At 38.0% G+C, this 24,270-nt stretch overlaps 1 protein-coding gene across 5 annotated transcripts in view; it reads left to right on the forward strand.

Moving 5' to 3' along the window:
- Window positions 1-24,270, forward strand: part of ELAVL4 (ELAV like RNA binding protein 4) — a 127,789-nt gene that overhangs the window by 80,625 nt on the left and 22,894 nt on the right. For all 5 annotated transcript variants that reach the window (XM_070745846.1, XM_070745847.1, XM_070745848.1 and 2 more), the window contains one exon: window positions 16,635-16,738. In XM_070745846.1, the coding sequence (XP_070601947.1) occupies window positions 16,635-16,738 (104 nt within the window). The remainder of the gene's footprint in view (window positions 1-16,634; window positions 16,739-24,270) is intronic.

A 24,270-nucleotide genomic window follows, 5' to 3' on the forward strand; every position in this document is an offset into this window, starting at 1 on the left:
GTATGGAACGTTCGCAGAACAGATCATCCTTCCGAGATAGGGCCAGGCAACCACAGACCAGGTGACTCTTTCGGGGAGCCAGCAACTGACCTTTCCTTCGGACAAAGTGACTCTGTCCGAAGTCCCCATTTGTGGCCGTTTAAGGATGTTCGCCAACCCAAGAGACCACTACCAATGCTTGAGCATTACAAACGGTGATGCTCAGGCTCACTCTAGAGTTCTGCTCCATCCCCCCAAGAAGGTTCATCTGATGCTTAGTTCCCAGCGAGGCCACAAAGAGGTCTTAGGAGGCTGAGATCCATAATCTACTAGACATACAGGCGATCGAGCCAGAGCCAGTTGGACGGCGGGGTATTGGGTTTTAATTGATCCTCTTTTGGTTCCAAAGAGCTTGAGGGGGGGTAGGGTGGAGAGCCATCCTAGATTTGAAAAAAAGCTCAATGTACATTTGATGTACAAACGCTTCAAAATACATTCTGGGTGGTATAAAACAGGGAGGCCTCTTAACATTAATAGATCTTGAGGAGCTTACTTCCATGTACCCATCAGACCATCATCCAGAAGGTTCTTGGGTTCTCTTATGCAGGGCTCCACTTCCAATACAGGGCCCTGCCTTTCTGCCTTTCATCGGCCCCCAGAACCTTCACCAAATTACTAGATGTGATGGCGGCTCATCTTCAGGTGATACCCATCAGACTGCAAGGTTATCTGGATGTCATTTTAATCCAATTGTTGTCTCCACTTCAGGCGAGGCAGGACCTTCAAATCACAGTCCAAACTCTCTGGGACCATGAACCTGGAGAAGAGTGAACCTGGAGAAGAGTCAAGTGACGCCTTTACCAGTTTGATCCATTTAGGAGCAGTGATCAGTACTGAGACATGCCAAGTTTTCCTTTTCCAAGAGCGATGACCCAGCATAAGAGTCATGGTGGATCGAGTCAAATCTCTACAACTAGTGCCATTGATTCTTCTTTCCCAGTTATTAGGAAAGATGATCTCCTGTCTGGCAATAGATCCCTGGGCATGGTTTCATTCCCAGGCCCTACAATGGCTCCTGCTGCAGAGTCAAAGGTCAGGGCTCAGCAATTCAAATACACGAATCCAGGTTCCTTGGAGGGTACTCCAATTGCTAGACTGATAGACGTCAGCAGCCATGGAGAAAGGCTGTCTCTTCAAAGAGCCCACCCATATGTTCATAACCTTAGATGCCACCTTCTCTGGCTGTGGCGTTCACCTGCAATCCCGGTGATACAAGGTCAGTGGTCCCCGGAAGAAATGACATCAGTTGGTTGGAATTAAGAGCAGTGCATCTGCCATTACATCATTTTCAAGAGACATTGGTAGGTCACCACGTTTTATTGTTGACAAACAATGTAACTATCAAAGCACATGTGAAAGATAGAGAGGCACACGGTCCAAGATCCTGATATATGAAGCAGGGGACTTCAGCCTTTGGGCAGAGAAACACTCTCCTTGCAAGCAGACTACATCTCCGGGATCTCCAACACACAGGCAGACTTGTTGAGCGGCTATCAGAGAGATTTGGCCATCCAAATGTGGACTTATTTGCCAGTCCAATGAATGCTCAACTCTCAAGGTTTTTTTTCCAGGTTCTGGATGTACAGAGTCAAAGGAACTAACGCCCTCTGCTGCCCATGGCTCCCCTGTTATATACCTTCCCCTCTGATGTCTCTCATTCTGAGGTTCATCAGAAAATTTTTGGCAGAGGAAGCGGAAGTTCTTCTTGTGGCTTCCCACTGGCCCATGTGCCAATGGTTTGCAGAGATGTTGAAACTATGCATCTCTCATCCTTGGAGGATTCCCCAAGATAGGATCTCCATCAGCCAAGGAACCGTGAACCACTTGAAGGCTCAGTGGCTTCAGTTGGCCATCTGGCACTTGAAAGGAAGATTCTGAAGAGAGACAATTTCTCTGAGAGAGTAATTTTGACTATTAAGGATTCTCATCAACCTTCAACAAACAGTATATAGGAAGCAACGTGGACTGCCTTTTGCCACTGGTGCGCGGGAAATTAGTTCCTGTATTGGCGTCAGTCCCAAAGGTTTTAGATTTCCTTTAGACAACCAGAAGCGCAGCCACTTGCGCTACGCAAGCATCGATTCAAGACATTTGCAGCGTGGCGACTTGGACCTTTCCTTCACTATTTATCAGGAATTACAAATTGGACATGTTTGCCTTGGCTGAGGGGTTGTTTGGCAGATGATGGCTACAGAGTTCTTCCTGTCGAAATGACTCGGGACCAGCCTGTTTCCTGCCCTGTGGATATTTAGCTTGGATATATCCCATGCTTGGACTCTCCAAGAAACGCACAAAAGAAATAATGTTGGAGTTACCTGAACATTTGTTCTATGTGTTCTGTGGGAAAGTCCAATCCCACCCTGTTTCATTACTGGTCCAGTGTCTAGGAGTGGTCAATTTCATCATACTGGCTGCGTCTTCTCAAGATCCAAGTCTTCATAAAAAAACTGAAGCTCAGCCGGAAGGAAGAGGTATGGCCAAAGATTTTGCAACTCAATCTCTGGCTATTCAGGCGGATTTAACCCATGCTTGGACTCTCCTGCAGCGCACATAGAATGAACGTTCAGGTAAGTCCAACGTTCTATCTGTTTCCATTTTAATTATAACAAGATGACCCATAACCCGTTGGGTCATTGTTTCAGATTTATTTCCTTAGCTAAACAGAGGTATAAGAGAGTGCAAAAGCAAAGGCAAAACAAAGAGGAGGAACAACTTGCAACTTCATGTGGACTTAACTAAATGAGGGACCAGTCTACCCAGCTACTGGGGGGCTAGAGTGGGATCACTCTGCTGAACCTCTGGCCAGTGATTCAGCAGCACCGAAACAGCCAAACCTTTGCCAAATTTCAATCCCATGAAAGATTCATGTGTCCAAGATTTTGGATAATTCTTAAATTTGCCCATTTCAAGTTCTTTGATTTGAAAATTTTTGCCTTATGAAGCATCATTTCACCCAATTTTAATTTACAGATATTAGTATTGTATAGATATATTTCCCTGCTGGACATTTTTGTATGTTTTTAATTTAGAAATCTAGTGAACATTTTCAAGCGCTGCATGCAATACAAAAGATATCCTAAAATAATAGAAAGTTTTTGCAGATACCAATTTGATTAGAATTGAAAAAAAAGAAAAACACAAACATTTCACAAAGAAGTAAAAAATTTCCACAAGCCTTTTTTTAAAAAAAAGAGGATTATTACATATTTCCCATTGTGCTCATTTTAAAATTGTTTGTAAAACAGTTAATTGGCTCACAATTGGAAATTCACCAGATCAAAAAATATCACAACACATAGTAAAGATAAATAACTTTTTCACCAAAAGGCAAATCTTCAGTTTTCTGTCCATAAAAAGAAATGTAGGATTAAAAAGACACTTAACCTGCTGAGTTATAATACTTCACATAATGAAACTAATAAGCTGTGGACTTTCTCCTTTCCCTTATTAACACAATATTTTTTTAAAATGTAAAGTTAGTATTTTCTGAAAATATATGGTATAATGGAAGATTTCCACATATATTGCTAATGTTTTCTTCTACTTTGCAATTGTATATTAAACTAGCAAAACATAAGAATGCAACTCTATTGATTAAGCAAATTGCAGCATTTATAGCAAAAATTGAAACATGTTAAAAGTAAACTTGGTATATTACAAATATAACATTGAATGAAAAATTATCCTTTTTATTAATTTTTTCTCCTATATTTTTCTTTATATAAAATCTGTTTATGTTTCAGGAGATGTACATAAATAACATTCCAAAATAATACTAAGGGTACAATTATCTCTGGAGTCGTTCTCTTTTTTATTTTATGGGGAATGGATTTTATAAATCATGGATATTGAATTATTATGAGAATGGAATGGACAGTAATTCTGTGAGACTTAAGTATCAAAATGTGTCACCCCTTAATTTTCCATTGACAAAAGTTGATCCTTTAGAGGTTTGAAAATGTTAATAGGTAAATAAAATCCTCTCACTACCCCCCCCCAACACAGATTTAAATCTGCTCACTCCTGAAATGCATATAGATTATTAATGACTACCAGAAACCTATGAAGTCTGCAACTTAAATGTTCTCAATTTTCTTTCAATTATTTTCTTAATAGTAAATTTTAAAACAATGCTGTTTTCATTTTCTTGAAATTGCCTGCATTTGTAACAGTTTTAATTTTGTTGATTCATCTATGGATAAACAATGGTAGCTGAGACGAATTGAGAGAATTTAGAATATCAGCAAAAGCAAAACTCACATCTAAACAGAGCTATTTGTTTTTTTTTAATTCTGTGGTATGTAATTCCCTGATTCTTTAGCAGAGAATAATTTTTGTCCTTTTTTAATTAGTTGACACAACAGTGAGGATTTTTAATTTTTTCTCCGTTTTATTATATATTTCATGAACTTGTTTACACTTCTGTGCTTTTTAATTCTAAGAGAAAAAGATCTTATTTGCTGCATATACTTCAAAATCCAGAATCTCACAATTGTTGTTGTTTTACTGGGGTGGGGGTAGAGTCTATTTTATTTTCAGTTAAAAAAAACCCACTTCTCGCACTTATAGATGATACATGTTTTTCTCAGTGACAGGTCCTTAGGAATTTGAGAGTTCTATACAGTATCTTAGCCATTCTTAACACTGCATTCTTCTGGACAAACGTCTGATGTTATTCCTGGGGTCTGTCAAACCCACTCTCCCAGCTTAGGAGTCATAGTCCCAAGTCATCACTGGGACACTTTGGCCTTTACTTTCCACATCCTCTCTAGTTCCACCTTCAGGCCTTGGTACTTCTCCAGCTCCTCATGCTTCTTCATGATGTTGCTCTTACTTGGCTCCACTACATCTATCACCACTGATGTCTTCTGGTCATTACCTACTATCATGATATCTGGTTGATCGGCCAGTACCTACCAGTTCATCTGGATCTGGAAATCCCACTGAAATTTAGCCCTCCTACTCTCCACAACCTTTTGTGGAATCTCCCTTCTGGACTTGGGATACTCTTGTACAGATACTGCACTATACCTAACTTTCCTGAATTCAACCCAAGCTGTGTTCTGATTAATCTTTCTAAACCTTGAGTCTTGGACCATCTGTCTTTCTATGAGCAACTGGATTTTTGAGCCTCTGTGTTGTTTTCAATGACTTTCTGACCTGTGCTCATATATTGACCCATGTGGTCCTATAGCTTGGCTATATTATTATTATTTATTAACTTGGCTATATTATTATTATTTATTAGATTGTACAAATCTAATTAATAATAATAATAATAATAATAATAATAATAATAATGCCAGTGAAAGTGGTCCCAGTGGTACTTGGCACGCTGGGCGCAGTACCAAAGGATCTCAGCAGACATTTGAAAACCATCGGAATTGACAAAATCTCCATCTGTCAATTGCAAAAGGCCGCTTTACTGGGATCGGCAAACATAATTTGCCGCTACATCACCCATTCCTACGTGCTTGGGAAGCGCCCGACTGGTGATGAAATACGAAATTCAGCATAGTGATCTCGTTTGCTGTGTTGTACTGACATAATAATAATAATATGATGTAGTTTGACGGTACTGGTGCCTTGTGGGGGTCTCTAATGGTTAGCATTGCCCTTTCCTATGTTAACCAGTCTGGGTGAGAGTCGGCTGTCAGTAGCTGGTTCGTCTGTGCTAACAGGTGTTCATGTAGTTCATTAATTTATTTACTTCCTTCCCCAATCCATGTGGCACCTGTCACTCACCCTGTATTCTCTCCCCATACAGCACCTCTTATGCACCTCCACACACTCTTCCTAACCCACCCCCATGTATCCGCTCATTCTATCTGCCATCTGTCAGCAGCTACTTACCTATCTGCCAGCTTCTCACTACTTACCTTTTTGCCAGTTTGCTGATTGATCTTGGTTGTGATATGCCAGTAGGAAGTTGCCTTGCGTAACAAGTATAGGATTTGATTAGCAGTATCAACTGGCACAGCAGCGATTGCCTGACACTTTACCGCTGCATTGCTTAGCAATGGAAATATTGGTCCCAATTGGGGTAATACATCAAAGACCACCTGTGAATAGTTTTATCACAAGGTTGGTGATGGAGTAGATGATCCTCGTGATCCTTTCCAATTTTACAATTCTATAATTCATTCCTAATATGGTGACATGTTTGAACGCTTATTCATTTTTATTATCATATCAATTCTTCTTAGGCCTGTTCCATTTTTATCTTTTTTTTCTCTTCGGCATTGCTGTTTCATAATTACCCTGTAAAAAATATTAAAGTGTTTTTTTCTTAAAGATAATTAATGAGCCTAAATTAACTTTCATTGCCTCTTACTCAATAATAATATTACCTCATTTCATTGGAAACTATTCCCAAATCACAGTGCCTTGGATTGCAGCTATAGTTACTTATTCCCAAGGAGAACAGTCCTAAAATAGCTCTTAGAATTTTGCTGTAGTTGTATGGGTAATGTGTAAAAGGTATGTTATATGTGCAAAGAATAGTAAATGTATCTGATTTTGCACACTGCGATATTGGATTCAGCATTTTTATTCACCTAGTACTTCCCAATAATTTGTGGTACATGCTATTGGTTGGTGGTGTTAAACATATTTTCATGAAATGTAAACTGTTCAAAGTAAAGCTACCTTTTTCAATTGACTGATTGAGATTTTGCCAATGTCGATGTATTCAAGTGATGCTGCAGATTTTTTTGGCTGTTCTCCATAATAGGTGGAGCATGTCTCCAAGGATGGGGAAACACCACCTTTAGCCAATCAGGATTGAGTCTGAAAAGGTATAAACGGAACCCCCTGTGCCACAATCCTCCCCTCTTCAAGATTCAGTCTGTAGCCAGGGACGCATGCTTTTTCCTCCTTGAAGACTTCTCCATTTTCACAATTCACCTGCCCTTAAAGAGCCCACGCAGGTTCAAAGGTGCCCAGGGAACCTGTTCACAGGGAGAAACAGGACTTGGCATAAACCTACAGGAGCTTCGTTTTGTGTTTCTATCTCTGAAACATTTCGCGGCCCTCCTGCCGAACCAGCATGTGCTGGTACTGACAGACAGTGTGACCAACAAGGCAGGGAAGGACCATATCCAGGTCACTGAATGAAGATTTCTGACATATTGCATGAGTTCAACATGGCCAAAAGTGTTTTCATGATGGTGAAACTTTTCACCATGGTCATCACTTGCTGCTCCTAGATTTTTGGGAAAGATCTAAGTGTGAATGCAAAACATGAATTTTCAATGACATATTGTACTTTATGGTCTGGTATGCTGTAAGAACTTTGTCAACCAACTGAATGTGGTTTGGCGTTCTGTAGTTGCCAAGGAAATGTTTGATGATATCCTTGAATGCTTTTCAGGCAATTTTCTCTGGCCCCAGATTTTTGAATTGCTTGTCATTGATGACATATCTGATCTGTGGACCAATAAAAATGCCTTCCTTAATCTTGGCACCAGTTCTTCTTGGAAATATGTCTCAACAAAAACCTTCACCTTCCTTGTTCATCACTTTCATGGAATTTTTCATCAGTCTGAGTTTTATGTGAAGTGGAACCAAAAATATTTTGTCAGGTCAACAAGTGATTCATGTGCCATGGAGTTTTTTTGTTCTGGAATCACATTTTGGGGGGTGGGGTGGGGGTGGCCATTTGTTTCCCACATGGGAACAAAGGTATTCAGCCAGTTCACACCAATTTGGGCAAACCGCTAGGGAAAATTTGGCCTGGGTCGCTGAAATAGTAGCAATGGCCACTGGTCATACCCGGTTGCACTTGCTTTCCCCCGCAACGCTCGCTTGTCTTGATGCTTGCTCACCCTGCCCTCCCGCTCGATGCTCACCCTGCCCATCCCTGCCCTATATATATTGACTTTACCACATAACCCATCTAATCGCCTCACCAGTCACCTCCATGCCTCGTCCATTCTTCTCAATCACGAAATATATGTTTGCTGCCCATTCACTCTTTGCCGTGGGCCAGGATCCAGGGATGGGCCATTCCCTGAGGTCCCAGAGCCTCTACCCACTTGCCACCCGCCTCAGCCAAGTCAGGGAAAATGCCATTGTCTGCCTCTGACCTTGTCCCAGAGCCTCAAGGCACTCACTTGGCCAATTGCACGTATTGTCCCATTTCCCCTCCTTCACAGACCCCTGCCCTAACCCTGCTTCCTCCCCCATGATTGCCTCTTTCTACAGGCTTACCTTCCTCCCACGGCAGCTGCTGGCAGAGGGGAAGGCAAGCTTTTTTCGTGCAACTGCGAGAAGCCTCCCTGCTGCCGCCACTTTTCCAGCCACTTCCCAGCAGTGGTGGCTGGCTACAGGCTGCCAAAAACTACCAGAAGTCTAACAAACTTGCCAAAATAGCCTTTGTTGTGCTGTTGCCACCCTCTTCTTCATGCCGACTGCACGTGCGCACCCCATTGCCTGCTGACCACAGCATGGCAGAGGCTTTTTTTGCGCATTTAAGACCTCTGGTCGTTTTCGGCGGCCTCCAGTTGGCCGTTGCTTCTGGAAAGCAGCTGGCAAAGAAGTGGCAGCTAGGAGGCTTCTTGCAGTCGTATTGAAAAAGAGAGCTTGTTTTCCCCTCTGCCACCAGCCGCCATGGGAGGAAGGTAAACCTGAAGAAAGAGGTGGTCATGGGGGAGGAAGTGGGCTTGGGCTGGGGCCTGTGATAGAGGGGAAACGGGGTGACATATGCAACTGGCAAAGGAAGAGTGAGCGGCATGCAGGAGGAGGTCTTTGACAGATTAGACCAGGCCTGGACAGAAAATAGGTAGAAAGAAAGGCTGCAATAGCTTTAAATGCATTTTTTTTCCTTACTGGGGCATGGCTTGGTGGGGGCTCAGTCATATGACTGAGTGAGTGTGGCCACGAGTGATGTCAAGTTGGCTATGCCCACCGAGCCACATGACACCCCAAGCTATGCCCATCGGGGGGGGGGGGGGAAATCCAGCAAGAAAAAAATTTGAATCCCACGACTGGATGGGATAGCAACAGTACTTGGTATATCTAAGCTGCATTCCAAGCAGCAGAGCCATTGTTCTTATTTTCCACAAATATTCCAATTGCACTTTGGTAACAGTTCCATGTTTTATATGTTTCTTTCATGTGTGTAGCATACTCAATATGTACTAAAGGGTGTACATTGCTATTGTGTAAAAAATAAGTTTATATAAAACAGACTGCAAGAGGTAAAATTACAGGTTATTTTTGTAGTTAGCAGCCAAAAATCAATAAGAAACTCTCAAAAGTGTTTTGGAAGCAAAATATTTGTTGTTCAGTGTTATCTGTATATCCCCTTCAAATATGTACAGAAAAAGAACTCTCCATAAATCCTCTGTTCTGTAATTTATGAAATAACTTGTAAAATCCCAGAATCATAATTCTGTACCTATATATATACACACACACACACACACACACACACACACACACACATATATACAGTATAGCTATGCACTTGCTCAATAATTCTAGATTTTTAGAAGAGGTAATGGGTTTGATTTTTACTAGTTGGGGTGAAGTGAAATTTTATCTAGGCAACATTTTCATTGTAACGTTTGTTAATACAGTGATACCTCGTCTTACAAACTCCTCGTCATACAAACTTTTCGAGATATAAACCCGGGGTTTAAGATTTTTTTGCCTCTTCTTCCAAACTATTTTCACCTTACAAACCCAAGCCGCTGCCACTGGGATGCCCTGTCTCCAGACTTCTGTTGCCAGCGAAGCACCCGTTTTTGCGCTGCTGGAATTCCCCTGAGGCTCCCCTCCATAGGAAATGCCACCTCCGGACTTCCGTGTTTTTGCGATGCTGCAGGGGAATCCCAGCACTGCAAAAACGGGTGCTTTGCTGGCAACGGAAGTACGGAGGTGGGGTTTCCCAGCAAGGGGAGCCTCAGCGAAATCACAGCATCACAAAAACACGGAGGTCTAGAGGTGGGGTTTCGAGGACTTACTTGTTTTTGCGATGCTGCAATTTCGCTGAGGCTCCCCTCACTGGGAAACCCCACCTGCAGACTTCCGTTGCCAGCGAAGCACCTGTTTTTGCGCTGCTGGGATTCCCTGCAGCATCACAAAAACATGGAAGTCCAGAGGTGGGGTTTCCCATGGAGGGGAGCCTCAGGGGAACCCCAGCAGCGCAAAAACGGGTGCTTCGGCTGGCAGAAGGGGTGAGTTTTGGGCTTGCACGCATTAATCGCTTTTCCATTGATTCCTATGGGAAACATTGTTTCGTCTTACAAACTTTTCACCTTACAAACCTCGTCCAGGAACCAATTAAGTTCGTAAGATGAGGTATCACTGTATTTAAGTATCTCGTGTGACTTAGAAATTTCAGGCCCTCAATTTATCTCCCATATAACCCTGAATTCAACCTAGGTATCATTCAAACTGTTAACTTCAAATAACTCCTTCAGATTTAACTCAGCTCTGCATTCTTCTACTTGCCTCCTTCATTTTTATACTTAGTAGGGAGCTTCCAAGATGAAGCAGACAATTTAATTTCTATTCAAAAGAAAATTTCACATTTCCTCTCTTAGGAAGGAAACTGCAGACTGTTGGAGGAAGTATTTCTTATTCACTTGGAAGTAAAAGTTTGTAATATTGGACAAGAGATTAAAAATATGGATTTTGCACTCTTGAGACATTTTTTCTCCAACAAAATCTGTTTGACTAGGGTGCCAGATTGGTACCATAACAGCCTTCATAGTCATGTTCCCAAAACTATATTTTCAGATATCTTTGAGTCTGAGAGAAAGAGTCTGAGCAAAGTCTTAGAGTCTAGGAGTCATTCTGCTACCAAATAAAATAAAGAAGATGGAAATTTTATGTACAAATTAGAATTCTTTATTGGCCAAGTGTGATTGGACCCACAAGGAATTTGTCTTTGGTGCATATTCTCAGTGTACATAAAAGAAAATATACTTTTGTCAAGAATCATGAGGTACAACACTTAATGACTGTCATTAACAAAAAAGGATAGAATTAAATAAATCTCCTTCTTCATTCTTGTAACTTTCATATGGTTTTGTTATGTCTTAATCTGCTAACTGCAGAGTAAAACTGTAAATGAGACAATTATGTTTTCTAGTTCAAAGATATAAGAGAGAAACAGTTTTATGTGAAGCATGAGGTTACTGATATATCACTGTGTTGGAATATGATATATACTGCAGTGTTTATGTTGCTCACAGAGACATATATATATATATAAATATATATGAGTATGTGAAGAAGCTCTTTGACTTGACAAATGATCAAGAATTAAGCTGATCTCAGTGTGTCCCTTTGCTTTCAATTTTAGATTGGGAATAAAACAAATTAATAAGAAAGCATTGATATTAGAATTAGAATTAGAATTCTTTATTGCCAATAAATTATTGGCCAAGTGTGATTGCACACACAAGGAATTTGTCTTTGGTGATATTGACAAAATTGAACGGGTCCAAAGATGAGCTACAAAAATAGTGGAAAGTCTTAAGCATAAGACTTATCAGGAAAGACTTAATGAACTCAATCTGTATAGTCTGGAGGACCAGAAGGGAAAGAGGGGACATGATCGAAACATTTAAATATGTTAAAGGGTTAAATAAGATTCAGGAGGGAAGTGTTTTTAATAGGAAAGTGAACACAAGAACAAGGGGACACAATCTGAGGTTAGTTGGGGGAAAGATCAGAAGCAACATGAGAAAATATTATTTTACTGAAAGAGTAGTACATGCTTGGAACAAACTTCCAGCAGACGTGGTTGGTAAATCCACAGTAACTGAATTTAAACATGCCTGGGATAAACATATATCCATCCTAAGATAAAATACAGGAAATAGTATAAGGGCAGACTGGATGGACCATATGGTATTTTTCTGCCGCCAGTCTTCTATGTTTCTGTTTCTATGGTGCATATACTCTCAGTGTATATAAAAGAGCAAGATACATTTGTCAAGAATCATGAAGTACAACAATTAATTATTGTCATAGGGGTCAAATAAGCAATGAGGAAACAATATTAATAAAAATCTTAAGGATACAAGCAACAAGTTACAGTCATACAGTCATAAGTTGGAGGAAATGGGTGATAGGAATATGATTATAATAGATAATAATTAGATTAGATTAGATTTATTGGATTTATATGCCGCCCCTCTCCGCAAACTCGGGGCGGCTCACAACAAGTAAAAACAATACATAATAACAAATCCAATACCCACCAATCCAATTACAATGTTAAGTTTAAAAAATTCATAAAAAACAACCCCAGAATATTAAAAAGCAAGCACACAATCAATCTAATTAGTATCTATTACCAAATAATTTAGGCAAATGTACTAATAATTTCAGCAAACATAACTGAAAAATATGTTCCAAAATTAGACTAGTTGCAAACACTTTCATTAAATAACATTAAAACTTCTGAAGCTTTTTTGGGACAGATTGGCAAGTATCATATCCAAGGAAGACTTTCTGCTTTCTGGAGATTTCTAGAGATTTTTAAAAATGAAACTCAAGAAAAAAATTTAAAGGCCCATTTTAAAATTTAAACAATATCTCATTATTTTCAGTTAGATCATTACTATTTTTCTGGCTGTGGGCCAGTTCATTCTCTCAGCACAGGTAATTTGTGACTAATAATTGAGCCCAGAAGTTTTTGCAAAAGTAAGTCAAGCCATCACATAACCAGATTTGATTTTGCAACCATTTTTAATGACACTTGTTTAGTGAGTTATAGTAGTTGTTAAGCAATTTATGGGGTTGTAGATCCAAATCCAGCTTATTAAATAGTCACAAAACATGATGGCATTACCGCAGAATATTGCAACTGGTTGTAAATGCAAACTAGTTGCCAAATGACAAAAATATGATCACATGAGCATGGGGTTGATATGGAAGTCATAACTTTGAGGACAAGACATAAGTAAGCTTTTTCGATTCTGTTGCAACTCTGAACGGTATACCTGTATTTCTAATACAGTGGATCTGTCAAAATGTCTGTCTCACAGACTCCTTTGCTAATTTAAATTAGAAATTAGAAATTCAGTAGATCCACAAGGGTTAGGTACAAGGTTCACCATTGCTGTTCATTGTTGTCATGGATACATCGCACATTACTTGTATCGCCAGTTCGCCCTGGGTTTTGCTTTATGCCAATAAGATCCTTTTCTCAGCTACCATTTGGAAAGTATTTGATATTGAGGTGCAATTCAATTTGAGCTTCAATATCAGTAAGACCAAGTATCCAAAGAGTAGCCCAAGCGCTTTCATCATTCAGGTCAGTGCTGAAGCGGCAGTAGATGTGAGGGCGAATGCAATCTGGCTGCGCAGGAAGGAGATAACTGGAGTGTGCTATGATAGGCCTATGCAATTCAAAATTTTACAAAATGATTTGCCCACTAGCACTATGTGGCACTGAATGCTTGCCAACCACTAAATGTGTCAAGCAGCCCTTATATGTCATTGAATATGCACATTGTGTTTCCCTTGTTTATTTATTTTATTTATTTATTAGATTTGTATGCTGCCCCTCTCCGTAGACTCGGGGTGGCTAACAACAATAATAAGACAATATAAACAAATCTAATATTTAAGTTAATTTTAAAAACCCTAATTTAAGAGACCAATCATACAAACAGACATACCATGCATAAATTTTATAAGCCAAGGAGGAAGGGAATATCTCAGTTCCCCCATGCCTGACGACAGAGGTGGATTTTAAGGAGCTTACGAAAGACGAGGGTGGGGGCAACTCTGATATCTGGGGGGAGTTGGTTCCAGAGGGTCGGGGCCGGCACAGAGAAGGCTCTTCCCCTGGGTCCCACCAAACGGCATTGTTTAGTCGATGGGACCAGGAGAAGGCCAACTCTGTGGGACCTAACTTGTCGCTGGGATTCATTCAGCAGAAGGCGGTCCCAGAGGTATTCTGGTCTGATGCCATGAAGGGCTTTATAGGTCATAACCAACACTTTGAATTGTGACCGGAAACAGATCGGCAACCAATGCAGACTGCATTGACCACATGAGGAGTTTCTGGCAACAAATGAGTGTTATTACTATTTACAGAAAAAATGCAGGAAATTTGCTTACAGGTGGTATGGCCGTACTTTATTAAACAGCATCCTACACTGTTAATATTGATGGCAAATGCCCATGAGGAAAAGTAAAAGTCACTGTACACAATTAATACAGACACGAAAATCATCCAGTCAGGCCCATTTGCTGAATTTGATTGTGTGAAATAACATTTGTTGATCAGAAAAACAGACCCTGCACACTGAGAAAATACTAGGATAGTGACCCTGTTTTCAGTCAGGTGACATAGAAATTTGTTCTTTAAATTATGAGGCAGCTATGGTTTAAGAAAACAGAAATTTGTCTCAGGTCTACCCCAAAATATTTCCTCTGGAACAAAGGGAGGGAAGAGCAGAGGTTGATGGTATGAGAAATCTACTTCTATTAAGCTAAAAATATGGGATTCTATTGTTTAAACCAAAATGAGGTGAATATCAAGTTGCTAGCCCTGGGAAAGCATTGTTAAAGAATTGGAAACAAAGGCTGGAGCACATCTTCATTGGTTTTAATATTAAGATCCCAGAATTTTAATTATTGGTGAAATAGGAGAAGTTTATAATTCTAAACATTCTTGACTTTAGCTTGATAAAACCATTTACTGAGAAATTCATTCATAACTGAATAGCACATGATTAGAAATATTTACAAACCTGATCAAACAGCCAAATCAATCCACAGAGGTATGTTTATCACATATAGGACTTGAATCCTAGGACTCAAAGTGACCTTTTCATCTTTTGATTGACTTTGTAGAGTTCAGCTAGGGGAAACAATTTCTTAGAATCCATGTTTTATATTAAAATCAAACATTTTCTACATGTACAGAACTTCATCAGAAAGAATCTTCCACAACTTTCAAGCCACTTTTCTTTTTTCATAGACCTGTCTTTCAACCACTCTATTATGTTGGCTCTTGCATGATGAATTATACTGTCAGTTTTAACATGAAAACATACAGTTTCATTTTGCCTAGATGCAATTTCTATTGCCGTGTCCACATTTAATCCCAACGACAGTCAGACATTTTGTAAAATCGGAAGAAAACACAAGAGGATAATATTGGATCTCATCCTGAATGTCATTCTCATTCTATAGATTCATAAAATAATAAAATTAAAATCTTAAAGATGACATTGTACAAAAGATACAATATATAATAATCTAAGTCACAATGCACTAACTTTTCACATTAAAAGATGCTTGCCTGTGACTTGGCCAGATTTAGTTATGCACTCATATTTTATAATTAATATAATTAAAAACTGCTGGACAAAAAACCAAAGTGTAATATATAAATATAAAATTTTCGAGTTTCTCTCCGGAAGGACAGAATACATGTGGATAGAGAGCTATTGTCATTTTTCAAACTCAGCAGATTGAGATAACAGAAGGAAAAATTAATGTGTAATTATGCATGTGCTGATATACACTCTAAAACAAATATGTTTGTAAGCACATGTGAGAAAACAAGCAAAGGGAAAATTATGGTGACATTGGTTCTTCTTAGTTAATTTTTCTCACTATACTACAGGGCCAAGGTGAACCCACAATTTTGTGAATCTTGTAATTTGATCACGTTACCGAACTATGTTGTTGGTTCTGGATAAAAATGACCATTAAAATCTAAGCACAGACTCTACCAATAAAACAAAAGTTGTTGAAATTGTCTTGACTGCTTAAAACGGCTTCTATCATCGAAATACAAAAATAATTTTATTGTTTCATTATTATTATTATTATTATTATTATTATTATTATTATTTGTTATTTCACCTCCTGAAAACAGTGCAGAGTACAAAATAAGATGTGCTGGCACATAATATTCTGATGTTTCTGATCTGTTGTCGTTGTCAAAGCAACAGTTAATTCATTGGCCTTTACATTTTAGTTTTTCATCTTCTGAAAATTATGTTCTGCTTTGTTTATGTAAATTGATCCCTTGTTGAAGGACAGTATATGAATGTTCTAAATTTTAGAACATAAGTGAAGGTTAAGGAAATACAGATCTCTCTTACATGTTTTCATTGGTAAGATTTTGGCTTTTAAAGATTGCCTGGTGTAAGCATAACATTTTTTTTCCATTTTCAGTTGAACTTGCATTGCTGTATCACCATTTTTTAAATTCTGTCTGCTAATTAAAATATCACACAGCTAATGAATTTATGCATGTAATCCTGCTGCTACCTGTTACTTGTCATCTGTTCTTTTAATGTAATTCACATACAAAAAAGCTTTAGTAAGAGTGATCACTCAAGTATTTTTTAATTCATGCAGTTTTCAGTTTTAACTCCCCTGTGGAATGTAGAAAAATCAGCATTACCATACACAAAAGGTCCCCCTTTTTAATGTTGATTTTTAGGAGTGCAGATTGTACAGGTATGCTTTCTGGATTGGGTTGAATTTTTAGGTTAAGAATGGTACCAGAGGAAAGAACTTTAATCCCCCATTTGGAAATCGTACATATGTGCTACAAAGAATACTGAGTCCTTTTTTGTTTTGTTTTGTTTCTTATGTTTCAACAGGGCAGAGTTTAGGGTATGGATTTGTTAACTATATTGATCCAAAGGATGCAGAGAAAGCCATTAACACTTTAAATGGACTCAGACTCCAGACCAAAACCATAAAGGTAAGAGAATACAAAGAGTGTGTTGCTAAATTATGGAAGAGTGTAGTTAAGACAGCTCCTGGCTATCTCATCAAAGTTGCATTCTCCACCATTCAAAGTATGCAAAGGATCTCTTACTTTGAAAGAAAGAAAAAGTGTACAACAGATTTTTTTTTCATTCTTTTCAAAATGCAGTTGTTTTCTCCTTAAAAGAAAGGAAAAACAAAACCTTTTAAAATGACTATCAAAGAATTCAGGTTAGCTGGTCAAAGCATAGAGAGTAATCTATATTATAAATTAACCTTAGGAGATGAAACCTAAGAAGGATGTTGATAAGATGGCCATTATATGGAGTTTTGTTGCTTGTGCCAATTAGTCCTGATTAATAATAGGCACCCTGTTGTCTCTTTGTCTGTCTGTCTATCTATTTATCTATCTCTACCTGAGAATAATTGGCAGTCAACTATTAATTTTAATTGATTAATTTCATATAGTACACTCACCATGCTCAAATAACTCTTTAGAATGAGATTTCTTTTCCAGAAAGAAACAAAAAAATCTTAGCATTATCCGCAAGCCATTAGCTTCTTTATACTGTGGATCTATGTGGGAAAAACAGTGGTTCCTTACTGTAATGTCCTTTTGATTTAAGAGACTTATCCATAAAGCAAGTTGATTCATTAGAAGCCTGTATATCTATGCTGTGCAGTAAATGTAATCAGTTTTATATATGCAGATATATAGTGAAACAGTGTAATAGTGTGCCGGGGGTGTATGGGTGTAGGGGCATGTTGTGTTCTTTTACGGCAGCTTATTTAGGGCAGCTTTTAGGACAGCTCATTCACCTGTCACTCACCTGTGGCTCTTAGTAGCTATAGCATGCACAGCGGCCACACCCTGGCCAACAACTTGATCTATACTAGAATAGATCAACAGTCATGAAGACGGTCTCTGCAAGCGATGTGGTACGCTAAGAGCACAGCAAGACACAGAAGATGCCCTGGTCAACCACTAGGAGAAAGGAAATTCTGATTGCAAACCTCCACTGCCTTGTGGCTATATCCATCATTGGAAAAGGCTTCAGGAGTAAACCTTGAGGCAAAATCCAGAGCCGGAGTCCTTGAAGCAGTTTGTGAATGTGTACAGCCATGTTCTGATAATTCCTGGAATCAATCGCATTGGCCTTTGTCATTCCATTGGATTCTGCTGCTTGGATAACAATTTATCCTCCATACTAACCTACCCAGGCCTTATGCCCTGGGGAGTCCAGAGCATGATACTATGGTCTTTCAAGACCAAAGGATGCCAATGCATAATAGTGTGCCAAAAAAACTGCTGTTATTTTTATTTCTATATATATAGAAATATTTTAATCAAATTAGCACCAAAAGTTGGAATCTTCTTGGTCTGCTTCCAAATAAAAGGTAGAAATTGCAGAATTCACCTAGCTTGAAAGCTTACCAACAAAATATAACCCACCAAAATAAAGATGGAAAACTATCCAATATGTGTGCATCTTAATGTGCAATTTGATGATTAAAGTAATGGTTTTAGAGCTGCATTCATTTTATATGGTAGTTTTTCTTTAATGCTCGGTTATTTCCCTGAATTTAAAATAGGTTCGGTTTTTATTTTTAGAAAGTTGATATTGACAGAATTCAAGAATTTTAGAATATATCGGCAAAGAAATGGAATCCATACTAATACATATGTTGAAATTCATAGATTCTGGTAGAATAAATTTTAGGCATGTTAATGATCACTTTGACCTAGCGTGCTTTGGGTATGGATTGGTTAACTATATTGATCTATGAAATGTAATACATAAACAGAAACAACTCTTTCTAACATCTATTTAGTTCAAGTATTTGTATAGTTACGTTTTGTAGCTGTAAGTATTTTAAATGAATTATAAACTTGAAACTTTATTCTATCTAGTGGTACCAGGCTAGAAAACAGAGACTGAGTTCTAGTTCTGCATTAGCATGAAAATCAGCTGAATGACCTTGAACTAGTCACACACTCTACGCCCACAACAGCGGGTGACAAGCCAGTCAATCAATTCCTGTCACAACCAGTGGATCCAAACTCTGTTGATCTGACAAAAAACAGACCCTGCTCTTGCAGTAACATGCTAGGAATAAAAAACTATGAACGTAGATTCAGGAAAATTAATAGTATTTTTAAAGTCTCAGTTTTAAAATGAATTTGAAAGTAGCATTGACAGATACGTTGGGCTGGTTTGATTTATACTGATGAGTAGCATATTAAAGATTCAGTATTTTAACATTTCATCTAGTTAGCCCATATATATCAGCGCTAGGCTTTTATATATTTTTGTGAAATCTGATCTGTGTCAATCTGTTAGGATTATGTTCTTGCTTGCTAGTCTTCTTGAGACTTTTTAAAAAACTTGTTTTTAACCAGAAACAAAGATTAATCCTGATTATATATTTGTAGACAGATTTGAAATATTGCAAGGAAATATTCTGAATTTGTGTTCTTAAATTAATCTGCGGTTTTCACATTAACTTAGGTATCTTAATATCCATTGGTGAAATAACAGGCTGTTTGCCTTAATATTCGGTCTTAAGTGGGCTACCATCACCTTGAAATATAACCATTTAAAAATAATTCCATGTATGACTTAAACTTGCTAATTTTGTATTATACTTGTTATTACTGATACTTTGCTTTACATTATTCATGCCTTAAGATACTCCTCTAACAATGCATCAAATATATAGTCTTGGGGTAAAAGAACACAAAAATATATTAGATAGAAAGCTAAGCTTTAACTTCTTAAAGCACTACTTATTTGTCCAACAACACATTGCCATAGATTTGATTGTTTTATAAGTAAGCTATGCACTCAGTAGTTATCCTTCATGATTTTTACTATATATTTATAAAAGTTAATACTACTAATAGCGTTTTATTTTTATGAGTGAAACGGGATTCCTTTAACTTGTACAGTTCTATGTAGATTAACAATTTAAAAACTGCGACAAATAGGACTTGACACCTGCTTATTTATAGTCTATTCCAATATGGTGGATTTAAATTTAATGTGTGTTTTAAAAGGATACTGACTAATCTGTTTGTAACAGTTACACTCAAATGTATGGTTAGACGAGTAAAGCTTAACTCCGGAAAGTTCATGGTTAATGCTCAATATAACTATAAATCTTAGGTGATATTATTGAAGAATAATTAATAATAATTCAATAATTATTATTCAATAATTAATCATTTTGGCTAAGATCCATTTGAATTATCATTCTTAGTCCCATCACATTGTCACACAAAAACAAATACCAAAAAAAGTGCTTGAGTTGCTCTTTATTTTTTCAATGTTTAGGAATTAATGATTGCTAAGAAGGTGAAGTTCAAGAAATAAAATTGGAGAAACTAGTGAGTTTTTAGCCATTTAAAATGTGGGCATTTTAATTCTAGCATGTTGCATAAGCTAAGGAGGTAATACAGGGAGTCCTCAATTTACGACACAATTGAGCCCAACATTTTTGTTGTTAAGTGTGAGGTTTGTTGTTGTGGTTAGCTCTGGCCCAGCTCCTGCCCCAAGGAATGTGCAGGTGGATGTGGGGGAGACAAACGTGTGTGTGTCTGAAATTTGTACCCTTGAATTTTTGGGAGGCTCCTACCAGAGAGCCCGGCAGAACATTTGTTAAGTGAGTTTTGCCCCATTTTATGAACTTTCTTGCTGCACTTGTTAAGTGAATCACTGCAGTTGATAAGTTAGTAACCTGGTTGTTGAATGAATCTGGCTGCCCCATTGACTTTGCTTGTCAGCAGAATAGTAAGGTGATCGCATGACACTGGGACACTGCAACAGTCTTAAGTATGAATCAGTTGCCACGCATCTGAATTTTGATTACATGGTCATGAGAATGCTACAAAAGTTGAATTTGTGAAAATCAGTCATATTTTTTAGTGCTGTTGTAACTTTGAACGGACACTAAACTAACCGTTATAAGTTGAGGACTACCTGTAGTGTTTTCGCTAATCAATCCTTTCAGGAATTGCCTCAAATGTCACTTATTGAGTTGCATAATCATTTTTTTGCTTTCATTTTTTGTGGCTTCTCCATTATCTCCTTTCATTTTCACCTTACTGAACTAGTTAACATTCAGGTTATTTGAAAAATGATTATATTACATCTGCATAAAAATGCCTGTGAAACACACCAGTGTTCCCTCTAATTTTTTTGGGGGGTGGGCGGAAAAGTATAGTGTCTGAGCGGCAGTCCATTCGGGACTGGGCAGCACAGAAATATTAAATAAATAATAAACAAACAAACAAACAAATAAACAAATAAATAAAAAACCCACCCTGTTTTGCCTCAGAGAATTTCAAAATAAAATACTGTACTGTGTGTCTATAACAGTGAGGTCATAATAGGGCAACTCTATCAATATCAAAATGCCACTTAAATAGTTGAGCTAGTTTCAAACTAGATTTTGATTTTCTTTCTCTCTTCCTTACTCCCATTCTTTTTCTTTCTCTTTTCCTTCCTCTCTCTTTTCTATCTGTTTCTCTCTCTTCCTCTCTTCCTCTCTCTCTCCTTCCCTCTCACTCTTTCCCTCTCGGCTTCTGGGCAGGTTTGAAAAACTCTGAGTTGATGATGATTTTTAAGTGAGCGATTGCTCACTGCTCAGCTTAGAGGGAACTATGAAACACACTACATTATAATAATACCATTTTTTAATGTTATGTTTTCCTTGCCTTTTTGTTCCTTTAAAATATCTATTCATAGATATAATTAGGTCTAGCTTTAACAACAGACCCTATTCTAGCTATTAGATAAGGAAAACAAAGTTAGGATTAGATCTTAAAGTTGTGTTTAAAATATCACACTCTATTTCTCCTTGTCAGATCTGGTCTTAAAAAATCCTGAATTCTTCTCTAGAGATAAGTAATGGACTATATGCAGGTTAACAAGTTCCTGGAAAAATGTGATATACTTTGATGAGTAGATAAAATAACCTGAGATTGGATGCAGTCTATTCTAGATGGGTTTATGCTCTTTCTGTGTATCAGATTCATCGATCAGAACAAGAGTGAGAATGCAGAATCCAACATCCTCTTGGAGTATCAAGGGTTGCTGTTGCTAGGAGCATCTTTGCTCAACTTCAACTGATGAATAGTTTGCACTCTTTCCTGGAGAAAAAAACCTCTAGTCAGTATTTCTTTTCTTAATAATCTTTCTCCCATTTAAATTTCTGCAATGCACTATATAGACTCTTTTCAAGGAATCGTTATAGTATAGCAATGAAGGTGTTGGGCTGGGACGGGGTGGGGGGGATGTGGAAGTCAGTATAGAGTTCATCTGTATGGTTTTGGATCACTTACTGAGTGGGCTGCTACCACAGAGCACAACAATGAATGCCAACTTTCAGACTTTCTCCAACTAATCTGCATGAGAAATAATAAATACAAAGCACTTCCAGACTTCTGAGTCATAATATTTATTAGAAAATAAGTAAAAGTCACAGTGTAGTAATTAAATAAATACAAAAAGTATTAACCATCATTCATTCAGCAACTGTTCAAAGTCAACCATAGCAGTGAACAAGGAAACTTGAGGAATACTGCGCTTGAAGTATTTCTTTAAAAATAGAAACGGACACTTTGGTTTTCAACAGCCTGTAAAATCTTGCCTTTAAAAGATTTTAAAATGTGTTAGCCAAGCTTTTATTATTCCAAGTTTTAAAATTATTTTAGCCTTAACTTGTATGAGGAGGGAGCCACACTTGACCAAAATGCTATTCAGGAATATTTACATGATTTTTCAAAAAGTATGAATGGAAGACGTGATAATATAAGTTATTTGTTTTCCTTTACAGCCTACTATTCTTGACGCTTCCATTTATCTAAACCGAATAATTTCTTTTGAAACGTTTTAAAAGATTTCTACTATTGGTCTTACATAACTTCATTATATATACTGCAATTAGACAATTTATAACTACGTCACCGGCGATCTGATCTAACTGTAGTTCATAAAATCATACACCAAAATGTCCTTCCAGTTAATGACGACTTCACCTTCAACCACAGAAATACATGAGCACGTAATAGATTCAAACTAAATGTAAACTGCTCTAAACTTGACTGCAAAAAATACGACTTCAGCAATATAGTGTTCCCTCACTTTTCGTGGGGGATGTGTTCCGAGGCTGCCCGCGAAAGTCGAATTTCCGCAAAGTAGAGAGACGGAAGTAAATACACTATTTTTGGCTATGAACAGTATTACAAGCCTTCCTTTAACATTTTAAACCCCTAAATTGTGCTTTCCCATTCCCTTAGCAACCACTTGGATTATTTCACCATGTTTATTTATTAAAGTTTATTAAAAAAAAAAATTAAAGGCGGACGAATGTTTGGCAGCGACATATGATGTCATCAGGTGGGAAAAACCATGGTATAGGAGAAAAAAACGCGAAGTATTTTTTAATTAATATTTTTGAAAACCTGTGGTATAGACTTTTCACGAAGTTCGAACCCACGAAAATTGAGGAAACACTGTAGAGTGATCAATGCCTGGAATGCACTACCAGACTATGAAGTTTTCCCCCAACCGCAAAAACTTTAACCTTAGATTGTCTACAGTTGACCTCTCCCTGTTTCTAAGAGGTCTGTGAGGGGCAAGCATAAGGCACCATTGTGCCTACCATCACTGTCCCATTGTCCTCTTTTATTATCACTTTTTATTTATGTTATGTTATGTTTATGCAAACTACTATCCTATACATGTTTGACAAATAAAATAAATAAATAAAAGTAAAAGGTATTATCAAACAAGGATGGTGGTCAGAAACTGAATTAAATTTTCTGAAGGAGACAAAAGTTGAGCTATGCAGGAGTAAAACGTTCCCTTTTACATCATCAAATACATACTTCATGATTTGCCCCATCTTACCCCATGGACAACAATTGCACAGAGTATAAATAAATCATTTATTTATCATCATCAGACAACAAGTTGTCAAAATAGGGAGCGCCATATCCAACCCCGTTCCTGTTAAAAGCGGCTTCCCCCAAGGCTGGGGGGAACATACTGGGACCAACCTTCTTCATACTCTATATCAATTACCTTTGTGATCACATCACAAGCAACTGTGTTCTCTTTGCCGATGATGTTAAACTCTTCAACACCACCAGTAACACAGCTATTCTCCAAAAAGACTTAGACTTTGTTTCTGATTGGTCTAACACCTGGCAACTACAAATCTCAACCAACAAATGCTCTGTCCCTAACATTGGCAAAAAGAATCAGAACACCAAATAAAAACTGAATAAACAAGACCTTTTAGACAACCCTCACTCTGTAAAAGACCTTGGAATACTCAGATCAAATGACCGAAGTGCCAAAGCCCACTGCAACAACATCGCAGTCTCACACTACTAACCAGAGCTTATAAAACTTTTGCCACACCCATCCTTGAATACAGCTCATCAGCTTGGAACCAACACTGCATCTCGGACATAAACACCCTTGAAAATGTCCAAAGATACTTTACCAGAAGAGCCCT

The sequence above is a fragment of the Erythrolamprus reginae genome, chromosome 3 (assembly GCF_031021105.1).
Source record: "Erythrolamprus reginae isolate rEryReg1 chromosome 3, rEryReg1.hap1, whole genome shotgun sequence".
Lineage (NCBI taxonomy): Eukaryota > Metazoa > Chordata > Lepidosauria > Squamata > Dipsadidae > Erythrolamprus > Erythrolamprus reginae.